The sequence below is a fragment of the Felis catus genome, chromosome A3 (genome assembly GCF_018350175.1).
Source record: "Felis catus isolate Fca126 chromosome A3, F.catus_Fca126_mat1.0, whole genome shotgun sequence".
Classification (NCBI taxonomy): Eukaryota; Metazoa; Chordata; class Mammalia; order Carnivora; family Felidae; genus Felis; species Felis catus.
The window spans coordinates 28,216,124-28,242,260 of record NC_058370.1 but is presented as its reverse complement, the minus strand read 5'-3'; the positions used below and the strand labels follow the sequence as shown (position 1 = coordinate 28,242,260).

The window sequence follows — 26,137 nt, the reverse complement described above, 5'->3', positions numbered from 1 at the left end:
AACTTACATTGTGTAACACTCCCAAGCAGCACCCGGGGCTGTAACAAATACCCTAATGTTTCTGCAAAACGAATGCCTATTCATATGTAAGTGGGATAAATGAATGTATGAGGAGCTTCATGCCACTTCAGGACAGGGTTTGGCACCAATCTTATGGGAGAGGAAGGGGGGGGAGAGGAAGGGGGAGAGGAGGGGAGAGGAAGGGACAGGAAGGGAGAGGAAGGGGGAGAGGAAAGGGGAGAGGAAGGGAGAGGGAGGGAGGGAGGGAGGGGGAGGGAGGGAGGAAGGGAAGGACGGAGAGAGAGGGAGAGAGAAGGAGAGAGAGAGCGGGGGAGGGAGAGAGAATATATCTCAAGGTCCATGCTCAGCGCAGAGTCCAACATGGGTCTCAATCCCACTCGATCCCTGGGATCATGATCTGAGCCGAAATCAAGAGCTGGACGCTCAACGGACTGAGCCACCCAGGTGCCCCTCATCAGAATTGTACATAAAAGATTGTGGGCCCACAAAAGCAAAAATTCTCCCTTTCACCGTTGTTCCCCAGCCTACCAGGTCTTCCTACAGACAACTAAGATACCAGCTTCTTGTATGTCCTTCCAAAAATACTATGCATAGAGAGCAAATATGTATCTCTCCTTTTTTAACAGCTGGATGCACTGAGCGCCTTATATACATTATCATATTTCACCTTTGCAGCAGCCCTCTGAGTACGTATGATTTTTATTCTTATTTTACAGATGAGGAAACAGGCTCAGAAGCAAGGTTTCTTAAACAAAGCCACATAGGTAGTAAGTGGCCAATACAGTATTCATCCTGGGTCTGCCCAACATCAAAACCCATCCATGCTCAAACTGATGTGTTGAGACCATTTACATTTAATGTGATTTTATGTGATAGGTTTAGATTTATAGCTACTACCATTTATTATTCGTTTTCCAAATGTTCCCTCTGTTTTTCATTCCTCTGTTTCCTCTTTCTTTTTATTCAATTTTAGTGTTTTTTACTCGATCTCTTCTTAGAGTTTTTTCCAAGTGGTTGCTTGAGGATCAAATATACAGACTGAACCTCTTCAGTCTACTTTGAAACAGTATTTTACCATTTCAAGTAGAAGGCAGAGACCGTAGAAGGCATATACAGGTCCATTCATTCTCCTCTATGTTACAGTTGCTCCCTATTATACTGACATAAAGTGAAATGTGTAATTTTTGCTTTCAACTGTAAAACACATTTTAGAGAATTCAAGAGAACAGTTCTATTTACCTAGACATTTACCATTTCTATTGCTCTTCCTTCATTCCTGATGTTCCAAGTTTCCATCTGGTATCATTTCCCTTCTGTCTGAAGAACTTCCTTTAGCAATTCCTTTTGAGAAGAGCTGTTGACTATGAATTCTTAGTTTCCTTTCACTAAGAACTCTTAATATCCTTCAGAAATAAAGTGAAATATTTGCTGGATACAGAATTCTGGGTTGACAACTCTTTTTTCTCCATACTTTGAGAACATCTGTCCACCTCTTCCTGGTCTCCATGATTTCTAATGAGAAATCCACAATTGTTCATGTTCTTATTCTTCTATAGGCAAGTCATTGTTTTTCCCTAGCTGCTTTCATGATTTTTTTTTTTTTCTTCATTTTTAGTTCTTGGCAGTTTGATTATATGTCTGCACATGGACTTTCTTGGGTTTATCCATTTAGGGTTTGCTGAGTTTTTTGAATTTGTGGGTTTTTTGCCCAAAATGTCTTTTGCCAAATCTGGGGAGTTTTCAGCCCTTATTTTCTTCGAATAATTTTTCTGTACTGTCTTCTTTCTCCTCTTTTAAGACTCTGATTGCTCCTATGTTAGACCTTTTATAATTGTCCCACAAATCCCTGAAACTTTATTTTTCAATCTGTGTTCAGACAAGATCATTTCTATTGCCTGGTCTTCAAGTTTACTCTTTCTTCTCTTATTTCCATTCTGCTATGCCTTCATCCAGTGAGACTGTTTTGATTATTTTACTTTTCAATTCTAAAATTTCCATGTGGTTCTTCTTCATACCTGCTATTTCTCTGCTGAGACCTGCTGCTCTGTTCAGTTCAACACAGTCTGCCCTCACTTCTTGCAGCATTTTTATAATAGCTGCTTTCTGTCTTTGTCAAGATAATCCCAACATCTGTGTCATCTCGGAGCTGGCACCTGTTACCTTTTTGTGAGTTGTGTGAGTTGAAGTTTTCTTGGTGCTTTGTACGCCCAGTAATTTAGAATTGTATCCTGGAGGCTCTGAAGCATCCTGATATTTCTGTTTTAGCAGGCAATCAACATAGCTGGCTTCAGGATCCAAGTTCTGGTTTCAACGTCAGTTGTTTTCAAAGCCTTTGCAGTGCTGTCCAGTGCTGTACCACGTATGTGCTGCCAAGCATTGTTTGGACCACCCAGTTCTACTCAAACTGTGATGTGCAGATGCATCAGTGGGGGATCTGGCTAAGGGCAGGTTTCTTTCTTTTTTTTTTTTTTTAAATATACTTTATTGTCAAGTTAGCTAACATACAGCATATACACTGTACTCTTGGTTTCGGGAGTAGATTCCCGTGATTCATCACTGACATACAACACCCAATGTTCATCCCAGCAAGTGCCCTCCTCAATGCCCATCACCCATTTTCCCCTCTCTCGTGCCCCCCCATCAACCCTCAGTTTGTCCTCTGTATTTAGGAGCGTCTTATGGTTTGCCTCCATCTCTGTTTGAAACTATTCTTTTCCCTTCCCTTCCCCCATGGTCTTCTGTTAAGTTTCTCAAATTCCACATATGAGTGAAAACATATGATATCTGTCTTTCTCTGACTGACTTATTTCACTCAGCATAATACTCTCCAGTTCCATCCACGTTGTTGCAAATGGCAAGATTTCATTCTTTCTCATTGTCAAGTAGTATCCCATTGTATATATAAACACATCTTTATCATTCATCAGTGGGTGGGCATTTAGGCTCTTTCCAAAATTTGGCTATTGTTGAAAGTGCTGCTATAAACACTGGGGTACACGTGCCCCTATGAATCAGCACTCCTGTACCTTTGGGATGAATTCCTGATAGTGCTATTACTGGGTCGTAGAGCAGTTCTATTTTTAATTTTTTGAGGAACCTCCACACTATTTTCTGGAGTGGCTGCACCAGCTTGCATTCCCACCAGCAGTGCAAGAAAAGGGCAGGTTTTAATCCAGAAGATCACGAGTGGGACTTGAGATTCTGTATGTTTCACAAGCTGAGTGAAACGTGACTGGACTTTGCTAGTCTGGGGAACACCAATGACTAAGACTGCCAGGGTACAAGTTCAGCTGGGAAATTCTGGTAGCCTAGGATTATTTACTCTGTTCTGCTAAGCGTAGAAATTTAGGACTGGGCACATGGAGATGCTGAGGACAGTAGACAAGAGTGTGTGTGCATATACACGTATGGCAGCAGTTACAGTGCTCTGAGCAAGCAGAGCACTAAACCTTCTCTTTTCCCCCTGCTGAGGATATCCTGTGAGTTCAAAGGTGAACTGGGAATGGAGGGTGGGTGGGAAGTATCGCATTTGGGCTAGGAAAACAAATAGTTTTAGAAGAAAAAAAGAAACAGATATGCATAGATTTAAAAATTGTAAGAAAGACGTCACCATAATCTAACATGATTCTTTTTGCTATTCTTTTCTTGTCTATTTTCATAAGCACGCTTTTATAAAATTATAATGCTATCATTTTAGATCCCACTGTTTTCCTCCACTTATGTCCTGTATTTCCCAAGTTGTCTGTCTTTGCTATTGACATTTTTAATGACCAAGTAATAATCACTCAAGTGAAGCAAATTTTTAAAATTTACTTGACCTTCTACTGGATGTATTGGTATTGCTTCTGGTAGATGTAACTATAAATAATGGTGTAATTGGTGACTTTTGTGCACGTTTTTTTTCTGTCAGAAATCAGTTCACTGGGGGGGCGCCCGGGGGCTCACTTGGTTAAGCATTCTACTCTTGATTTCCGTTCAGGTCATGAGCTCACGGTTCACTAACAGCGCGGAGCCTGCTTGGGATTCTCTCTTTCCCTCTCTCTCTGCGCCTCCCCCACTCCTGCATGCACTCTCTCAAAAAATAATAAACTTAAAAAAAAGAAAGAGATCGGTAAATGTTACCCTCTGCCTGTCCCACCACTGTATGATGGGGACAACCTGCTTCTCTGATCAACAGACAGGAGTTGTGCTCAGAAGCCTCAGCTGCACCTGACTTGGAGGATTCAGAAGGTGAGATTGGAGTTCTGCAAGCTGATGAAATTCAGGTAAGATTTTACACTCAGCTGATGCAGTAATGGGTACACGTTACCCCGAAGGTGATGGGGAGGGGAGGGGAAATGTATTTTGCATTTGGGAGGCCAGACGGTAGACTATGGTAGGTAACATTTCTAGAAATGGCCCCCTCTCAATATTCCACACCGTCTAATCCCCAGAACCTGTGATGTGATGACAAATCACTCCTGTGATTGTTTTAGGTAATACTGCACAGTTGACTTCAAAAAGGGGAGATTCTATGAATGGGCTAATCTACTTACACGGGCCCTAAAAAGCAGAAAACTTTCTCTAGCTGGCAGCAGAAGAGAAGGTGGAAGGGGAGAGTCAAAACATGAGAAGGACTTGGCATACTATCGCTGGCTTTGAAGACGGAGGGGGCCGTGTGAGAAGAGACGTAGGGAATCTTAAGGAGCTGAGAGGCCCTCAGCTAACAGCCAATGAGGAATGGGGAGCTCAAGTCCTACAAAAACAAGGAACTAAATTTGGGTTCAGTTAGCTCACAAATGTTACGGGGGTGAAGCTTTTCTAAACAATTTAAAAGAAAAAAGAGACCAACTCCAGCAACATGGCAAGGATAGGGAAACAGCATCAAAATACGGTGGGAATGCCAACGAATACAATTGTTTGGTTCTACTTCCAGCGACAGATGCTAAGGAAACATTCAGAGATGTGCTCTAAGTTTCAAAGCATGTTCACTGAGGTGTTAGCTGTGGTAGCCCCAAGTTAGGGATGACTTAGGCTAAGAAACACAAAAGCCTTGCATCATCCTGGATCTGTCTCTCCTTCATTAAACCAACCCATCAGCAAGTCCTATCAGGTATACTTCCAAACATACCCCAGATCATCTGCCTCGTCTCTGCCACCATTCCCCCTACCACCACCGTTGTTTGTTCCCTGGGTGCCCGTGTCAGCTCCTGGCGCCATCTTCCTGTTTCTGCTCTTGGACCTTTATACTCCATTCTCCACAAAGGAGCCAGAGTGATTCAAAAATAAAACATAAACAGTATGAAGTCCCTCCCAGGGATCCCTACTGCTTTTGACCTTGCCCCCAAGACTCCGCATGCCCTGGCCTTTGCTCACCCCCAGTGTCATCACCGATCTCTCTATTCTCCACCCCCAAGTTTACTGAGTTCCAACCACACCATTTTCTCTTTATTCTCAGAACAATCCAAAACGATCATTTCTTTTGAAACGATTGCTGATACATGTGTTACAAGGAGGAAATACTAGGGGCGCCTGGGTGGCTCAGTCAGTCGGGCATCCAACTTCGGCTTGGGTCATGATCTCACGGTCTGTGAGTTCGAGCCCCGCGTCGGGCTCTGTGCTGATGGCTCGGCCTGCTTCGGATTCTGTGTCTCCCCCTCTCTCTGCCCCTCCCCTGCTCATGCTCAGTCTCTATCTCTCAATAATGAATAAACATTAAAAAACATTAAAAAGGGGCGCCTGGGTGGCGCAGTCGGTTAAGCGTCCGACTTCAGCCAGGTCACGATCTCGCGGTCCGTGAGTTCGAGCCCCGCGTCAGGCTCTGGGCTGATGGCTCGGAGCCTGGAGCCTGTTTCCGATTCTGTGTCTCCCTCTCTCTCTGCCCCTCCCCCGTTCATGCTCTGTCTCTCTCTGTCCCAAAAATAAATAAATGTTGAAAAAAAAAAAAAAAAAAAAAAAACATTAAAAAAAAAAGGAGGGAATACTAAGGGCTGAATCTTGCGCCAATGTTTATGAGCTATGTTGGTTTGGCTAAGTTAATTAACCTCTCTGTGCATCAGTTTTCTTTTCTATAAAATGGGAATAGAAGCATCTATCTCATTCTCGTTATGAGGATTAAGAGATTATATTTTACACTTAATGTAACTGCTTGGCACACAGTAAAGACTTGCTAAATATTAACCACGTTAGTTGTCAGAACCTAACCGGGATTCCTCCACAGAAAAAAGTCAGTGGTTCATGGGGTCCCAACCAGACTGCTTTCTGTCCCAAATGTTTTGATGGTTCCCATTACCCAGGATCAAATCTAGCTCCTTAGCACATGGGGCCCCTGATGTGGTCCTCACATTCACCTACTCTCCTTTCACATGCCAGTACAAATATAATGCCCTCACTCCCTCCCTTGCCCCAACATACACACGCATGAGATGATTTCAGAGCCTCATTTAAACCCACTGTCCCCTCAGCCATACATGCCAATTACTTTCAATATCACAGAATTTTTTTATTAGTCCTATAGAATTTAGCTCATCAGGCATTATCTCTGTGAAGCCTTTCCTTCTATCTTGTACCACTCAATCTTTCAGAATATTATTCAGAATAAACACCCTTCTCTGTGCTTTAGCAGACCTCAGAAAATACTTGTCATTGTTTTTAAAGGACTTATGATCTGGAATGAACAGGGCAATCAGCGGGGGATCAACTGTGAACTCCTTCAAGGCTGGGTCCACACCTCATCATGTATTCCCAGTGCCCAGTACAGTGCTTGACACATAAGCAACACTTAAACAGACCTACTTGGGAACGAGAAATTGTAAGAAGGCAAAAACAAAGGCTTTAGAGTTAGACCCACGTTCAAATTCTGGCTTCACCATCTAATGGCTGTGTGACTTGGGGTAGGTCATGAAATCCCTACACCTTAGCTTTCTCTCCTGTAAAGTACGACAACAGTATTTCTCGAGGTTGTTGTAGGTGTCACACGAGGATGTTCACAAGAGTGTTAACACCTGGTACATAATAAAAAGTTCAAGAAGTGGTAGCCAATATTCTATTATTATATCACAACTGTTTTTTACTGGTTGTGATCAAATTACTTATACATGAACCTCAGTTTCCTTACTTGTAAAATGAGGAGAGCCCTTGCCCATCTCACGGGGTTGAGAGAATAAAATACGCGCATATGGATGAAACGCCTAGCTTGTGGCTTACAATAATTGGCACTCAACAAGCAGTGATTGAATAATTATTATTGAACTAGCTTTGCCATACATGAGAAAAACCAAAGAGATCAAGATTATTTGCCTCTAAGAGGAAAGACAATGAGGGCAAATTTTAAGAATACGGAATAACAGGGGCACCGCCTGGGTGGCTCAGTCGATTAAGCATCTGACTCTTGATTTCAGCTCAGGTCATGATCTCATAGATGATGAGTTTGAGCCCTGCACTGGGATTCTCTCTCCCTCTTTCTCTGCCCCTCTCCTGCTTGTGCTCTCTCTCTCTCAAACTAAATATGTACGCTAAAAAAAAAAAAAAAAAGGAAATAGTTTCATGACTAATAAAAATTGAAAATTTAATTATTAAGGTGACATAGTGACATAGGTAGAGGATAAACCTTTTTGGAATATGGTGCTGTACCAACTGGATTCAATATAGTAAGACATCAATCTATCTTGTACCACGCATAAAATTAATTTCAAATAGGTTATAGATCTAAATATAAAAGGTAAAACAACAGAGCTCCTAGAAAAAATATATGAGAAATCTTCCATGACTGTGGGGTAGGGCAAAGATTTCTCAAACATCAAAAAGAACATCAAACATAAAGGGAAAGCATTGATAAGCTAGATTACATAAAAATTAAGAATACTTTAATTTAAAAAACACCGCTGATAGACTGCAAAGGCAAACCACAGAGGGAAAATATTTGCAATACATGGATCTGACCAAGGACTTAAATCCAGAATACACAAACAATGCCTACAAATCATAAAAAGATAAGACAACCGAATATAAAAATGGGTAAGAGATCTGAAAGACTCTCCAACAAAAGGGAATATCTAAAAGGGCTTGTAAACATTTAAAAAAAAGAAAAAGAAAGGATTCAAAATGTTCTCCACAGAACTCTAGGGGTCCTTGAAACTCTTTCATTTCAGGGGGTCCATGAGATCAAAGCTATTTCATCTTAGAAGCTATTTGCTTTCTTCACCGTGTTGACATTTGCACTGACGGTACAAAGGCAGCGGTGAGAGAAATCACTGATTCCTTAGTATGAATCAAAGCAGGGACACTAAACTAGCAGTCGGGTGTACCCTCCCTCACCAGTCACCTGCTGCATAACTCTCGAGTCACTTTAGAATGTCCTTGATGAAGCAGTAAAAAATTACCCAGTGTTCTAAAATTCCCATCTTTGAATACACCTCTTCTTGGTATTCTCTGTGATGAAATGGGAAACAGGCATAGAGCACTTCTGCATAAAGAAGTACAATGGCACTTACCAATACTTTCACAGTTAAGTTGCTAGCTCAACTAGCCATTTTTTCATGAAAAACCATTTTAACTTGAAAGAATGACTGACAGACAAACCATGATTATTCAGACTTGGGCTACCTAGTAGACATTTTCTCAAAACAATGTGGGCCTATTACTACAAGACAAACAACTGACACTGTTGCCAATGATAAAACTGAAGCTTTTGGGTGAAAATTAACGATTTGAAAATTTGTATTCATCAGTAGCTTGATGGCTTCCCAGTCCTGATGGTGATGAGAATAGTAATATTGATGAATGTGACTTTTTTGATACTGGATAATGAGTCAGCATTTAGCGGATCTGCATTAACTCAGTGAACCAATATTTTCCAAATGATCGATACATGATCTTCCAATATCATACACGGGTAAAAGATCCACCCAAAGGACACGACAGACCAGTGGATTTTAACGTAATAATGTACAAGAACGTACCTTCGCTGTTAGGTATTCAGATTCCACACTACAATTAACCCTTCAAGAAACTATCACTTGTCAAGTTTTGGTGTAATGCAAATAAGAATATCCACAATTATTTGAAAACATTATTAAGCCAGTCTTCTCTTTTCTTATAACTATTAGGGTAAGGCTCAACAAAAACATTACTGCCTGCAGACAAAATGCAGAAGCAGAAGTGAGAACCTAGTTATCTTCCATACCTAACGATAAATAGGTCTGCAGCAAAGTGAAACAAATCATTCTTCTCAGGCAATTTCTGTGTTTGGGGGAAAATAGTATTTTTGTAAAAATGTGTTATTTGTGTTAATATATAATGGGTTTATTATTGTTTTTTAAAACCTTTTAATTTTTTTATATTTAAGAGAGAGAGAGAGAGAGAGAGAGAGACACACAGAATCCAAAGCAGGCTCCAGGCTCTGAGATGTCAGTCAGCACAGAGCCCGACGTGGGGCTCGAACCCACGAGATCATGACCCAAGCCGAAGTTGGATGCTCAACTGACTGAGTCACCTAGGCGTCCATTGTTATTTTTTAAGTGAATGAATAAATATGTATTTGTAAAATTTCAGTTTTAATTTCTAATATGGTAAATATTGATTGATAAATAAGAACTCTTTAATAATTCAGAATTTAATAATTCTTTCTCAATAATTCAGAGTTCAAGAGGGTTTCTGAGACTAAAAAATGTTGAGCTCTGCCAGCATGGAAAATATAACTCAACGAAGTAAAAGGAAAAAACTCTATGCAGATGCACGGAACTTTACTATTTAAGATGAAAAACTGAACATGCTTAAAATACTCCATGGAGGTTAGGCAAGACTACAGCATATCCGCAAAATATAATATCAGATACTAAAAAAGAGATGTTTGGCACTTTAGTAAACAGATTATGAAACTTTAAAAAGGAAATGCACGACACAAAATATCAGAAACATTAAAAATATGCAAAGACACAGACTGGGACTGAAAATGAATTTTGAAAGACAAGAGCTTTAGATCTGAAGATTTATTTTTAGTGAAGCCAGATAAGCATAGGAAAAACTGGTTTTTCAAAACAGCAAGTAGGATTTGGGGCATACGGTCTGACTGAGGACAGATGGGGCAAAGGGAAATGGGTTAGAATTGTAAGACAACAACAACAAAAGTTAGACTTAGATAAACACACACACACACATACACACACACACACACACAAAACCCTTCCCTTACAGATGGGCTGTTCTCAGTAACTCTTCCCTAGAGATGTCAGGAGTAGGACAGACCTACTTTCTGCTATTGAGTCTCCATCACAAGGGAATGTCCTCACCACGTACATCCCTGGCCTAGAAGCAGCCAGCACCAAACTGGCAGACTCAGCATCCTTTGACAAGCGCTAGCTACACGTCCCCACACACTCAAATCTCCTTCCACGCTAGGACAGACACCCTATTTTGGTTTGGTTTAGAAGTTTCCAGGGATGGGACAGACTTAGGTGGGGGTGTGGAAGGCAAGCAGTGAGACACAGGACTGTGTCCTGTGGGAAGGGGGCAGAGGCTGCCATTTCCTGCTCAGAGCAGGAGCCGCGCTGTTCACTGATGGGCTAATTAACACCCCGCAGCAGCCAGATGGGAGGCTCCGGGCTCTTTCAGGCCTTCCTGCCCTAAGGCCCCACCCCCAAATCCAGCATCTGAGGGAAAAACAAAAAGGTGAAAGTGTGAGTGCTGGTTGCCCGGCAACCTGGAGTCGACGGAGGCTCAAGGAAGGAATCGGTGTCATTACAGACATCTGTGCTGATAGAGGAAGGGGGCTGGTGAGGAGCGGGGGTAGAGGGGGGTGCGTGGCCGGCAAAAAGCCTCCCTAAACACTCCACCTCCTCTCCAACCATCTCATCCAGTTCAGTGTGCTAGTCCTGGGAGGCAGGTTTGCTTGAGAAAGACCTAATGGAGGGAGGGCAAGGGAATGGGTTTTCCTCCATACTCAGGGTGCACTGACTACACTGAATTGGTACAAACTGATTACATGCACTGAAACCGAAGGGTGTAGTGGGGAAAGCAGAAGCAGAGTTAGACCCACCTCCAAGGCCTCTGCTCCTGCCTGCCATTTAATACTCTCTCCTTGATATGGGAGGTGGGTGAGGGGGTGGAAAAAGTGGCAGGCGCTAAGAGTAGTATGCAGGAACAATGAGGGTCAGCCTTCTGCCCTGTCACCTCCACCCCCATCGCACCTGTCTCTAATCACTTCCGATCCTTCCAGGGCTCTGCACAGGACAAGCCTTCATGCTGGAACACCTTCCTACCCTCCTCATTCTTTAGGAACCCGCCTTAGGGGAAGCCTTCCCTGAACACCAAGAGTGGTTCCGGCTCCTCTACCTATGTGCTCCCTAGCACCCTGTCCCTCCCTGTGATGACAGCAGGCGCAGATGGCATCACTGGTCTTCGTGAAGCACCTGGGGCTAGATCTAGAGCTTCCCACCTAGTGAGCTCAAAAATACCGGGATTTAAGAACCTAAGTGGCCCCTCAGCATCTAAAGTTTTAAATACTTCTTAATTAAAAACATTTTTTTAAACATTTATTTATTTGAGACAGAGCATGAGCAGGGGAGGGGCAGAGAGAGGGAGACACAGAATCTGGAGCAAGCTCTAGGCTCTGAGCTGTCAGCACAGAGTCCGACGCAGGGCTCGAACCCATGAACCATGAAATCATGACCTGAGCCAAAATCAGATGCTTAACTGACTGAGCCACCCAGGCACCCCTAAAGGTAAAAATTTTACAAATTTCTTTTAAATGTTTAGTTTTTGAAAGAGAGAGAAAGACAGACAGAACGTAAGCAGGGGAGTGGCAGAGAGATGGGGAATCCGAAGCCAGCTCCAGGCTGAGCTGTCAGCACAGAGCCCAATGCAGGGCTCGAACACGCGAGCTGCAAGATCATGACCTGAGCCAAAGTCAGATGCTTAACTGACTGAGCCACCTAGGCACGCTGTAAATTAAAAAAAATTTTTTTTTTCAACGTTTATTTATTTTTGGGACAGAGAGAGACAGAGCATGAACGGGGGAGGGGCAGAGAGAGAGGGAGACACAGAATCGGAAACAGGCTCCGAGCCATCAGCCCAGAGCCCTACGCGGGGCTCGAACTCACGGACCGTGAGATCGTGACCTGGCTGAAGTTGGACGCTTAACCGACTGCGCCACCCAGGCGCCCCCTGTAAATTTTTAAATACTTTTTATCTTTAAATAATTAAAGAGTCACAGGAAGTTGGAAAAATAGTGAGGAGGAATCCCGAGTACCTTCACCCGGTTTTCTCCAAGTTATACCACCACAAAGCTCCCTCACGCTACCTCCCCTGCCTTTCTAATCATACCCAACAGCCTGCCTCAGCCCCCATTCCTAATCTCTGGCAACCACTAATCTGTTTAGAATGTCTAGAATACTATCATTTCGAAAATGTTCTATAAATGGAATCATACAGTGTGTGACCTTTTGGAATTTTTTTTTTCACCCAGCACAATGACTCTGAGCTCCATCCTAAATATTATGTGCATCAACAGTTCGCTCCTTTACATTGCAGATAGTATTCCACGAGCAGTGCCACAGGGTGCTTAACTACTCACCAAGTGAGGGACATTTGGGCTGTTTCTGTTTTTGGCTATTACAAACAAAGCTGCTATGAACATCTGCGTACAGGCTTTTGCGTGGGTGTAATTTTCGGTCCTCTAAGATAAACACCCAGGAATGCGATTCCTAGATCTTACTAGTGTTTGTTTAGTTCTTAAAGAAACGGCCAAACAATGTTCTCGAGTGGCCGTACCATTTTACATTCCCACCAGCAATGCAGAAGAGATTCAGTTTCTCTGCACCCTCTCCAGCATTTGGTATCACTGCTATTTCTAATTTTAGCTATTCTAGGTGTGAAGGATCATGTTGTTTAATTTGCATTTCCCTAATGGCTAATGACGGCAAACACCTTTTCATGTGCTATCTGCCATCTATCTGTTTATCCTTCTCAGTGTGGTATGTTTTCATAGCCTCGTCCCATTTTCTAACTGGATGGTTTTTTAATCTGTCAAGTCTTGAGTGTTCTGGATCCTTAGAGATAGGACTGCTCTGTCACATGTGTGGTTTGCAAACATTTTCCCCCAGCCTGTAGTTTACGTTCTCATTCTCTTAACAGGGTCTTTCCCAGAGAAAAGTTTTTAATGTTGATGAAGTCCAATTTGTCAATTTTTTTCTGTTACAGACTATGCTTTTAGTGCCCTAAGAACTCATCAACAAGCCCCAGATCCTAAAGATTTTCTCCTGTGAGTTCTTCTAAAAGTGTTGTAGTATTACGCTTCACATTTAAATCTGTGATCCAATTGGAATTACCAGCTCACATTCATTCTGAGCCCTGAGCTGGTATCCTTGCTGAACACTATTATTATTATGATGATTAGGTAGATTCTGTACGATTTTTCCATGTAGACTAGTAGGTCATCGCAAATATAAACTGTTTTATTTCTTCCTGTCTTATCTGCATCCCTTTTAATTCTTAATGTGGTGGCAAAACTTTCAGTACTATGCTGAGTAAGAGTGGTGAGACAGGGTCTCTTTGCCTTGTTTCTAAGGGGGAAAGCACTTGGCAGCTAATTTTATTTTTTATTTTATTTTATATTCTATCTTATTTATTTGTTCATTCATTCATTCATTCATTTGTTTTTGAGACAGAGGGAGACAGAGCACGAGCAGGGGAGGAGCAGAGAGAGAGGGAGACACAGAATCTGAGGCAGGCTCCAGGTTCTGAGCTGTCAGCACAGAGCCAACGCGGGGCTCCAACCCACAGACCATGAGATCATGACCTGAGCCAAAGTTGGATGCTTAACTGACGGAGCCACCCAAGCGCCCCCGTTAAATTTATTAAGTATTTTTTCTTTTGGGGGCTATTATAAATGGGATTTCCTTAATTTTCAGATTGTTCATTGCTAATATACAGAAATACAACTGATTTTGTTTTTTGACTGTGTATCCTGTCACACTGCTGAACTTGCTTATTTTAAAAGTGTTTTTAGGGGTGCCTGGGTGGCTCAGTCGGTTAAGCATCCAACTCTTGATTTCAGCTCAGGTCACGATCTCACAGTCCTGAGAGCAAGCTCTGTGCTAGGCATGGAGACTGCTTAGGATTCTCTCTCCCCCTCTGCCCCTCCCCCACTCGCTTGTACACACTTTCTCTCTCTCAAAAAAAGTTTTTTTAGACAATTCCTTAGAATTTTCTATATATGAGACCTCATGTCATTGGCAAACAAAGTTTGCTTCACCTTTTCCTTTCTAATCTAGATACTTTTTCTTTTTATTGAGTGACTGTCCTGGCTAGAATCTCAAATATGATGTTATATAAAAGTAACAAGGGTATAAAAGTAACAAGAGTAGACATTCTTGTCTTGTTCCTAATCTTAGGGGGAAAGCATACAATCTTTCTCCATTAAGTAATATGTTAGCCGTGGGCTTTTTGCAGATGCCATTTATTGAGTTAAGAAACTCCTTCAATTGCTCAATGCTTTTATCATGAAAGGGTGTTGGATTTTGTCAAATGCTTTTTTCTGCCTATTGAGATGAACATGTGGTTTTTAGCCTTTGTTCTATTAATATGGTATATTACATGAACTTTTTTTCTTATGTTAAACCAACCATTTCTGGGATAAATTTCATTTGGTCACAGTATATAATCCTCCTTTTATGTTGCTAGATTTGTTTTGCTAGTATTTTGTGGAGGATTTTAAAATCTATATTCAAAAGGGATACTGGTTTGTAGTTTTCTTGTGGTCTTTGGTTTTGGTATCAGGGCCTCACAGAATTAGTTTGTCTGAATCAAGATCCAAACAAGGTCCAACACTGTATTTAGTTGATATAACTCTTTTAGTAACAGCCTCACTCTCCCTTTTCCATGCTATTCATTTATTTGACAATTTTTTATCCTGTAAAAAATTTTCATGTTCCAGTCTGGGCTGCAACACACGTATCCTCATGTGTCTGGCCTGTTTAACTTGTTCTTCTATCCATCAGGCTTCAATTAAACCGGGAGTTAGATCCGGGTACAGGCTGCGATGCACTTACTACCGCATCACATTAGAAGACACTTCATGTCTGGCTATCCCACTTTTAGTGCTAAGACTCATCTACGGGCTCAGGTGCCCCCAGCCTGATCTATTCATTGTAAAGTTCCCCATCAACCTTTTACTGAGGGTTTTAGCAAACATTGACCATTTGTGCCTACGTACATTATTTCAGGAGAAGTGGCAACATGGTGATTTTGGATTCCTTCAGTTCTTCCAAGGCTAGGAAATTTTATCTTCACAATTATAAATTCGAGGTCTGACTCCCAGTTAGGGTGGGGGAGCCTCCAGGTGCTGTTGCGGAAGCCTTGGGAGAATTTCTGTTTGCCATAGTGGTTGGAGGGGCCTTATGGTACTTAAGGCAGACTGCGCATTCTACATAACGAATTCTACATTGTAAGAATCACCTGCATCCCACACAACTTTTGAAAGTCTTGTTACAAATCACCGGAGTCTGAGACCATTTTATATAGGAGACACTGTCCATCTACTATTCTGTTTGCCATTCTCCTAAGAGCTGTGCAGCATTTCAGAAAAATCATGTAACAGCAATAGTCTGTAACAGCAATACAGCAATACAGTCTGAGTTTTGCTACAATGCATCTGTATAGGTCAGCTTCTGTTACTGTCAAATTCAAGGTAACTCCACACACAAGTGCAAATGTCTGACTACATTTTCCACTGTAATGGTGTTCAGGCATCTACATGATCAAATATACATTACCTTATTATTAATTACTTTCTTTTTGCTTCTCATTTATATTACAGTTAGAACTTTATACTGATTCCTTTCGAAGTATGCATTCAGTTAGATTAGCTATGTATTTTTTTATTTTAAAATCTTTTTTTAAAATTTATTTACTTTTGAAAGAGAGAGAGAGAGAGCGTGCACTCATGAGCAGGGAAGGGGCAGAGAGGGAGAGAGAACCCCAAGTAGGCTCTGCACTGTCAGCACAGAGGCCAATGCAGGGCTTGAACTCACGAACTAAGAGATCATGACCTGAACTGAAAGCAAGAGTCGATGCTTAACCACGTGCCCCAAGAATCTTTTTTTTTTTTTTAAAGTTTATTTATTTTGAGAGAGAGGGAGAGAGAGAGCGAGCGAGCAGGGGAGTGGCAGAGAGGAGAAACAGAATCCCAAGCAGGCTCCACGATGTCAGGGCAGAGCTCAACATGGAGCTCAAACCCACAGACCGTGAGATCATGACCTGAGCCGAGAGTAAGAGTCAGATGCTTAACCTACTGAGCTGCCCAGGCGCCATTTTTACCTATGAATTTCAGTTCAAGAGAAGTAAAGGAGATTTCACAGAATAGTTGTTTGAAATGGGCAGTGAGTCTGAGAGAGCTGAGAATTACTACCTACTTAAGTTGTAAAAATTCCTGCCCTCTCTGCCCTTGATTGTTGTCCGGGGCTTGTTCTGAAATCTTGTCACTGTTTTCTGGGAGCATCACAGACAGAGCACTGCACTGGGATGATGTCTGAGCCATAGCCCTGGCCCTGCCTCTTTATTAGTGGCTGGTGACCTTAGGCAGGCCATCTTATCTCTGTTCCTATCTATAAAATAAGGAGGTTAGATCAGACAAGCTGCCGAACCCTTCAACTACTTTTTATTATTCACCCTTCCCCAGGATTTCTGAAGAGTGCCTAAGGGATGTACCAATTATTACTTATCCTAACGATTCACTTTCCCATTTTTTAATTAATGAAAGACACAGAACTGCAAAATAGGATAAAATATCAATGGCAGTTAACACTTACTGAGTGCTTACTATTGGCTCCACAGTGAACTCCCCAACCCCCCATTACTACCACACTGTGGAGCCTAAATTGGCAAGTGCTGTCTCAGCCAGAGACTAAGGTCTCCTCCTGGTTCCTGTCTCCTACCTCAGAGCACAAGTCTCCTGTCTTTTTTTTTTTTAAGTTTGTTTATTTTTGAGAGAGAGAGAGAGAGAGAGAGGTATCTTGAGGCAGACTGTGAGCAGGGGAGGGGCAGAGAGAGAGGGAGACACAGAATCCGAAGCAGGCTCCAGGCTTCGAGCTGTCAGCACAGAGCCTGACAAGGGGCCCAAACCCACGAACCGCGAGATCATGACCTGAGCTGAAGTTGGACGCTTAACCGAGTCACCCGGGTGCCCAACAAGTCTCCTGTCCTAAATGCTGCCACCCTAACCTGCTAAGATCTTGGATATGACACGCTCATACCCCAGGCCATTTTGGAAAACTTCTGAAGTTGTCAAAGAGGTTTAGGCAACTACAATGGATGAAATGAAACAAGCAAGACACTGGGCTTACATCCCCTCTGGGCAAGCACTTCTGCATCCCTACATTCCCTGAAACGCCTGGCCCGGGCCACCGCAGCCTGGAGAACCTGGGGAGTCAGGGCGACTCGGAGCAGTACAAGAAGTCACCGCTCCACTGACGTCTCCACTTTCGTTCTCCATCTGCCAGGACTCTGACAGTTCGTTGAAGATGCATGGAGGTCAGAGAGGGAGTCAGGTGGCAGGAGGGTTAATGGCCAGAGCCCTGCAGAAGCATGGGCTGCCCGGTGGGGGCTCTGTACTTACCAGGGAGGCTGCCGGCTCGTGTGTGGGTGCTGCGGGTGAATCCGAAGGGGGTCCACCTCTCTGGCAGCGGCAGGGGGAAACTCCCGGTGGGGACTGCTCACACTAGCCTTGTCCCAGTGCTCGTGGATAGGTGTGATGATCCCAGACACGATGCGAGACCGAAGTTCCTCGCTGTTCTTGTAGGTCCTGCAGGAAGGAGACGAGCTGTCAGCTGCTTGCACCTGGCCGGCAACCCCACGCACACTATTCTGGCAGCGGCGACGTCGGCGGCAATGGCGGCCCCGACGGCTCTTAGCTTTGCGCTCGGGCTGTTTATAAGGGTGGGAACGGGCCACCCGGCGGACCTGTGTGAGGGGGGCAACAGCCCGGTGTTGTTTCCGAGGTTTGGGCCTAAGCTTCTCAGGCATCTGAGTTGCCCCTCCTCGTTTACCACCCCATTAGAAAGGTGAGGGTGTAAGGGCGCAGGGCCTGGACTGGCTACTCCTCTTTACCTGCCCAACCCCACCCTCAGCCTCATTGTGTGTTCATCATGTGTCATGGGAAGGGTCACGGACGACCAAGCCTCCTCGGGGAGTATGAACCAGGCTCCTGGTCCAGGTAGGGAGGGCTCTGAGGGCTCAAGGTCCAGTCCTGTCATTAACTCAGGGGTTCTTGGAAGGCTGCTCTGGGTCTCTTTTCTCTGCCTGTGACAGACAAGAATTGTAAGTTGTAGCTGAGGTGCTGAGGCAGACAGAGGTAGTGACGAGTGGGCAGTGCTCCAGAGTTTCTAAAAATTCGATGTTTTAAAATGAGCCATATCCTGGATCAAAAAACAAATCTTACAAACTTTAAAAAACTGAAGTCATAAAGAGTATGTTCTCTGACCATACAGATTCACACTAAACATCAAAACGGAAAGAAACCTGTAATACATGGAAATTAAGCAATATGATTCTAGATAATCCACAGATCAAAGAGGAAGACATGAAAAAAAAACTATAAAGCACTTAATAAAAATAAAAATACAACCTATTAGGGGCAGTTGGGTGGTTAAGTGTCCTACTCTTGATTTTGCTCTGGTCATGAACTCAGGGTTTGTGAGATCGAGCCCCTCATGTTGGGCTCCACACTGACAGCATAGAGGCTGCTAGGGATTTTCTCTCTTCCCCTCTCTCTCTGACCCTCTTCTGCTCACGTGTGTTCTTGCTCTCTCTCAAAATAAAAAAACTTAAAAAAAAAAAAAAAGGGGGGGCGCCTGGGCGGCTCAGTCGGTTAAGCATCCAACTTCGGCTCAGGTCACGAGCTCGTGGTTTGTGAATTTGAGCCCCAGCTTGGAGCCTGGAGCCTGCTTCAGATTCTGTGTCTCTCTCTCTCTCTGCCCCTCCCCTGCTCACACTCTGTGTGTGTGTGTGTGTGTGTGTGTGTGTGTCTCAAAAAGTAAATAAACATTAACAAAAACTTAAAAAAAAAAACTTCTTAGCACTAAAAACACTGGAAAAGAGGAAAGAAATCGATAATCACAATTCTGACCTCAAGAACACAGAAAAAGAGCAAATTAAGCCTGAAGCAAGCCGAAGTAAGGAAATAATAAAGAATAAAAATCAATGAAAGAGAAAACAGGAAAATGATAGAGAAAAATCAATAAAAAAACTAGTTCATCCAAAGAATGAATAAAATTGACAAACTTCTAGCAAAATTGGCAAACACAAAAAGAGAGAAGACACAAATCACCAATATCGAGAGCGACATGGGCTATTAAAACACATCTGTTGCCACTGAAAGGGTCATAAGAGAACTAAAAACAACTTACTTCAACAACTCAGAGCAGACCAAGTCTTCAAAAACCACAATCTAACCACTCCGCCAAAATAAAATAGATAATCTAAATAGTTCTAGTCTAGTAACAAAATTCATACTTGAGCACCCAAAACAAATCTCCAGACCCAGATGATTTCAGTGGAGAATGCCACCAAACGTTTAAAGAAGAATTAACACCAATTTACAGTTATTTCCAGAAAACATAAGATGAAGAAATATTTCCCAACTCATTTTATGAGGCCAGTATTGCCTCATGTCAAAACCAAAGAGAGTACAAAAAACAAAAACTACAGACCTGTATTTCCCATGAGTTGAATTAAAAATATATAAAAAGAATCATATGCCAAGGATTTACTGTTGGTATGCAAGGATGGTTCAGTATTCACGAATCCCTACCATATCAGTAAGCTAAGACAAATCGCACGATCCTATCAATTGAAGCAGAAAATGCATCAGACAAAATCCAACATGTAAATCCACTCATGAGAAAAACTTTCAACAAACTAGGAAAAGAGAGGAACCTCTTGAGCTTCATAAAAAATACCTACGGGGCACCTAGGTGGCTCGGTCGGTTAAGCATCTGACTTTGGCTCAGGTCTTGATGTCATGGTTCGTGAGTTCAAGCCCCACGCTGGGCACTGTGCTGACAGCTCAGAGCCGGGAGCCTGCATTGGTTTCTGTGTCTCCCTCTCTCTCTCTGCCCCGCCCCCCCCACCCTCACATTTTATCTCTCTCTCTGCATCTTCCCTGCTCACGCTCTCTCTCTCTCAAAAATAAATAAACATTAAAAAAAATTTTTTTTAAATACCTACGAAAACCTACAGTTAACAACATACTAGACTTGAGTTGATTGGAGGGTATTTCTGAAGCTAAGTGGGAGGGAGAGACTTAGGGAAGGAGGGAAGAAAAGCTACACTATGGCTTTCTATCCCCTTTTGGCTTACTGGAATGGGAATAGAGGTAAAAAAAAAAAAAAACAAGTCTTACAAATTAAGTTTCTCTTTTACTGGGAAGCCACTGAATAGGCAGATATGGATTCCATTCCTATATGGATATACACCTATAGGTATATATCCCTAGGCAGTATGTTCTCTGGACCTTAAATACTGAGTTTTGGAAGAAGGCTGGTCATATGAGTGGAGTAATAATGATGTAACAACTAATATTTACCGATCGTTTACTAAGTGGCAGGTACTGTTCTAAGTCCTTTATATACATTAACTACATGAGTTTTCAGAAGTATTTATTACAGATCTAGTAAAGAAAGGTAGAATTAAAAATAATAATAATAATAATAATGAAAGACTGAACACTTTGCCTCCGAGACTGGGAATATGGCAAGGATGTTCTCTCTCACCACTCTTAAATAACATATTGCAATAAGGCAATAAATAAATAATAAAAAGGAAAGAAAAAGCACAGAATAAAGCAAAGAATAAAACTGCCCCTATTTGCACATGACATGATAGTCTATCTTGACGTTACCAAGAAATCCTCAAAAAAACTCCAAGAACACTGAGTTCACCAAGGTGACTGCATATAAATGATCTACAAAAATAAACTGCATTTCTATACACCAATAATAAATAGTTGAAAATCAAACTAAGAGCAGAATGCCATTTACAATCACTCCTCTCCTGCAGAGAAGAAATAGCAAAAGCATGTTTAATAAGATCTGCTGAAAATTACAAAATGATGATGAAAGAAATCAAGTAGGACCTAAATAATGGAGATACACCATGTTCATGGTAAAAATGTCGATTTTCCTCATTATAGGTTTAATGCCACCCCTATCAAAATCCCAGCAAGGTTTCTATAGACATAAACAAGCTTATTCTAAAATCTGTACAGAAAGGCACAGACCCCAGAATAGCTAAGACTATCTTGACAAGAAAAAGTCGGTGAGAGAAATCATTTCTACTCAATGTTAAGGTCTACTATGTAGCTACATTAATCAAAACTGTTTGATACTGGCAGAGGGACACACACAAAGATCAATGGGAAAAAATAGAAAACCCCAAAATAGACCCACATAAACAGAGACGATCGCTTCTTGAAAAAAGCTGTAAAAGCAAATCCAGTGGAGGAAGAACAAATGGTGCTGGAGTAACTGGACATCCACAGGCAAGAAAATGAGCCCGTCTGAACTTCATACCTTATACAAAAATTAACTTAAAACCGACCGCAGACTTAATTCTAAAACATGAAACTATAAAATGTTTAGAAAAAAACATAGGAGGGATGCCTGGGTGGCTCAGTCAGTTGAGCGTCCGACTTCGGCTCAGGTCATGATCTCATGGTCCGTGAGTTTGAGCCCCGCGTCGGGCTCTGTGCTGACAGCTCGGAGCCTGGAGCCTGCTTCGGGTTCTGCGTCTCCCTCTCTCTCTCTGCTTCTCCCTGACTCACGATCTGCCTCCCTCTGTCTCTCAAAAAAAAAAAAAAAAAAAGTAAAAAAACAAATAAAAGATGTTGTTATAAAATCATTAAAAAAAAAAAAAACCACAGAAAATCTTGGGGAGCTAGAGGTAGTTTGCAAAGCGTTCTTGACACCAAAAACACGGCCCATAAAATTGATAAAATATGGGCAAAAGACACGAACAGACATTTTGCCAAAGACGACACACAGACGGCAGATACACACGGAAAGATGCTCATTGTTAACCATTAGGGAAATATAAAGTAAAACCACGATGAGATATCACTACATGTCAGAATAACTAAAATGAAAGAGTGACCACACCGGATGCTGGTGAAGGTGCGGGGAAACCTTATTACTCACACACCGGCAGTGGACACATAAAATGGTACAGACACCGTAGAAAATCATTCGGCAGTTTCTTAAAAAACTAAACATGCAACTACTATCGTGCTCTTGAGCATTTATCACAGAGAAGGGAGAATCACGTCCACACAGAAGCCTGCACGGGAACATCCTTAGTACCTTCATTTGTAATGGTGCAACAATGGAAACAATGAGATATCCTTCAAGGAGTGAATAGTTACACAAACTGTTGCACGCCCATGCGGTGAAGTGCCACTCAGCTTTACACAGAACACGCTATCAATGCATGCAACAACTCAAGAGGGATGACAAGAGCACTACGCTGAGAACAGCCAATCCCACAAGCTTACATACTGTATGATTCCATGTATAGGACATTTTTGAAAATGAGAAAATTTTAGAAATGGAGAATAAATGGCGGTTGCCAGGGAGTTAGGGATGGGGAGGGAGTGGGGTGGCCACATAAGGGCATCAAAAGGGACCATTACGGTGATAGAAAGGCTTTGTATCTTTATATCAATGTCAACATCCTGGCTGTAGTATCCAGTAAGGTTTTGTACAATGTTATCACTGAGGTAAAACGTATAAAGGATACGAAAAAATGTCTGTATTATTTCTTACAAGACTATAATTATCTCAAAATAAAAGGTTTAATTAATATTTATAACCATAAGAAGAACAGAGAATATTAAACTAGACCAGCAATTTCGAGTTTTCTCTCGCACAGAAGGGGGCCCAAGGAGAGCAAGACAGAAAGCCAAGTGGATGGGACCCAGGGATCTTCATTTCCTGCCCCTACCCTTTCCATCGGAGCAATTTTACTTTAACTAGTTTAATATGTCAATCCTAAAGAACACTGTGCCTGAAGAAGAGTTCCGTGGCTCAGAAGTCTTAACACCTACAAGGCCTTGGGAGATCTATGGGTCTGTGGTCTCTACATCCCTATAAAGATCAGGGTTTTGCTCAAAACCTACAATTATGGGGACCTTGCTGCTTCCCTGAGCAAGCTGGGTAGAAGGGATAAATCTAAGTCCCCTTTCCTTTCAATCAGATGAGGTTGTGTGTGATACGGCCGGCCGGAAGGCCTACGATCTCCCTCTGGAGGGTGTGTGTTTACCTGTAGAGCTCAGGTCTGATTTAAAAACTGCCAAGTACTGAAGAAGTTCTGCACAATTTCTAAGCCTTAGTAGCACTGCCATTTTGGTAGCAGCAAAAGACAGCCTGTGGCCTGTCATCCTGAAGGAGTGGAAAGAGAAGAGGCTTGGCAGTAAGGAACAGGTTCGGACCCCTTAGCAAATCGGAGATTGCTCACCAAGGGGCACAAGTCCCCCCCCAGAGTGGACAAGACATGCCATGAAGACCGAAAGAGGAGGGCCCGGTGGGGGAAGGTGACTAGAAGCAGGCACTTCAGTGTCGCTGGCAATAAGACAGAGCAGAGAGGGAGAGAGCCTTATGATTAAGAGGCAGATCCACACGCCAGCTCACAGAGCCTCAGTTTCCATGGAGATGATTCCCAGTGATCAGATTTTTCCCCTTTGCATGTCTAAGAGCTGCTGCACCCAGCACCGAACACTCTGTGCCGACATCTTGTTTTGTTCTCACAACGCCGCGAGGTAGTACTGTTGGTCCCTCATTTCACAGTCAACAAAAAACAAAATACTCCCCCAGCACAAAGCCCCAACAACAAAAACGTATTCACAAAAAAGAAATGGAGACACGGCCACTTTTTCTCTCAGCACCGCTCAGGGCTAAAAGCTGCAATGAGCATGCGCGGCCTCGCACGGTACCTGGGTTCTTCCACCTTCTCCCACGATAGAATCCCAGGTTGAAGAATCAAGAGGAAGACTCCCAGTCCTTCCCTTACCCACGTTAGGAGCGTGGGGGTCACGGAGCGGGCAGCGCCCACAACAGCAGCTCTGGGCTGGCCTCGCCTCTCTCTTCCATGCCACAGTCCACTATACGCGAAACAGACCCGGGCCCTGCCCTCGAGGGGATCACAGCCGGCGGGGGAGAGGGACCCTGATCATAGAACACCCACTTAGTAAATGCTGAAAAGGGTGTTTCGAAAGCTCAAACGTGGTGGGGAGGAGAGGTTTCTCTGAAGAACTCTTCAATGGGAACTGAAGGGAGAACAGGAGTTGGCTGCATGGGGAGCTGGGGAGAGTATTCTAGGCACAGGGAAGAGCTCTGCAGAAGGGAGAGGAAGCAGGGCATGGAGGCTGAGACACAGGAACTAGGGGCGAAGTGGTCCAGGACGGGGTTACGCTTTAGGCCTCCTCAAGGAGTTTGTTCTTTATTCTAAGAGCAACCGACAGTCGCTGAAGGGTTTCAGGTATCTTTCAGATTAACAAGAATTTTTAACTGCGAGAAAATACATACAAAATTTACCTTCGTAACCATCTTTAAGCATACAGTTCAGTGGTGTATTCAGGTTATTGTGCAATCGCCTCCACTGTCCGTCTTCAGAAATCTTGCAAAACTGAAACTCTGTCCCCATTAAACAGTAACTCCCCATCCTCCACGTTCCCAGCCCCTGGCAGCCACGATTTGACTTTCTGTCTCTATGAATGTGACTACTACAGGCACCTCATCTCAGCGGAATCATACTAAGTGTCTGTCTGCCTGTGGGTGGCTTATTTTGCTCCGCATAAGGCCCTCGAGGTTATTCCACGTTGCAGCATGTGTCCAGCTTCTCCTTCCTTCTTAAAGCTGAACAAATGTAGTCACCGACCACATTGTATGTATACGCTACATTTTGTTTATCCCTGCATCTGTTCTAGGTATTCACGGATACCTACATGGCTTCCAACTTCTGCTGGTATGATAAATGCTTCTATGAACATGTGTGTGCAAATATCTATTCTGGACCCTGCCTTCAATGTTACTGGTTATACCCAGAAGTAGAATTGCTGGACCCGATGGTAACTTAATTTTGTGAGGAACCACAACACTGTTTTCCATAGTGGCTGCACCATTTTATGTTTCCACCAATGGTGCACAAGCATTCCACTTGCTCCACATCCTGGCCAACACTTGTGTTCTGTTGTTTTTTTTGTTTTTTTGACAGTAGCCATCCTAACATGAGTGAAATGGTACCACTGAAGGATTTCAAGCAAGCGTTTTAGCCACAATCTTATTATCTTGTTTTAAAAGGCTGGTCCGACTACTGGGTGGGAAATCGACTGAAAGGTGGTAAGCAGGAACAGAAGTAGGCATCTCCTCACGTAAAGGCCACATGGAAGGGGGCAGAGACAATGATGGAGGCAGGTGATGTGGAAGTCTGAGAGGAGTGGAGGGGGTTAGATATAATAAAATACAACACAGGAGTGCCTGGGTGGCTTGGTTAAGCGTCCGACTTCGGCTCAGGTCATGATCTCACAGTTCGTGACCGCTCGTGTTGGGCTCTGTGCTGACAGCTCAGGGCCTGGAGCCTGCTTCTGATTCTGTGTCTCCCTCTGTCTCTCTGCCCCTCTCCCGGTCAATATGTGTGTGTGTGTGTGTGTGTGTGTGTGTGTGTGTGTGTGTGTCTCAAAAATAAATAAACACTAAAAAAAAAAAAACACAACAGGATTTCTAGGCAGTTCTGGTGACTGAATTTGCGGTGATGCCGGGCTTCCTCTAACCAAGGAGGCTGATGAGGATGGCAACAAATTCCCTAAAACGGAATAAAGTGGAAATAATTGGGCCTATGTAACAGACAATGTCATTACACTTATGGAGAAAGCAGCATTAATCTAAGTACATTTTGAACACAATACTCTGACTATAACATTCTCAGTGGGACACAGTTGAAGGACAAAAGAACTGGAAAGAAATTATACTTGGAACTTTACTTGGTTGATTTGTTCTTCGTTGGCACTGACGTCGCAGTTCAGAAACTATGTGTGTACTTCAGGATCAAACAAATGAGTAAATATGCTGATGCTGTTGGAAATCAGGGTCCACGC

The 26,137-nt window shown here is 42.9% G+C and overlaps 1 protein-coding gene across 2 annotated transcripts in view; it reads right to left on the bottom strand.

The window, feature by feature from the left end:
• The window catches only part of PSMF1 (proteasome inhibitor subunit 1), a 47,190-nt gene that overhangs the window by 5,475 nt on the left and 15,578 nt on the right, over nucleotides 1–26,137 (bottom strand). For both annotated transcript variants that reach the window (XM_006929926.5, XM_006929927.4), the window contains exon 5: nucleotides 17,612–17,797. In XM_006929926.5, the coding sequence (XP_006929988.1) occupies nucleotides 17,612–17,797 (186 nt within the window). The remainder of the gene's footprint in view (nucleotides 1–17,611; nucleotides 17,798–26,137) is intronic.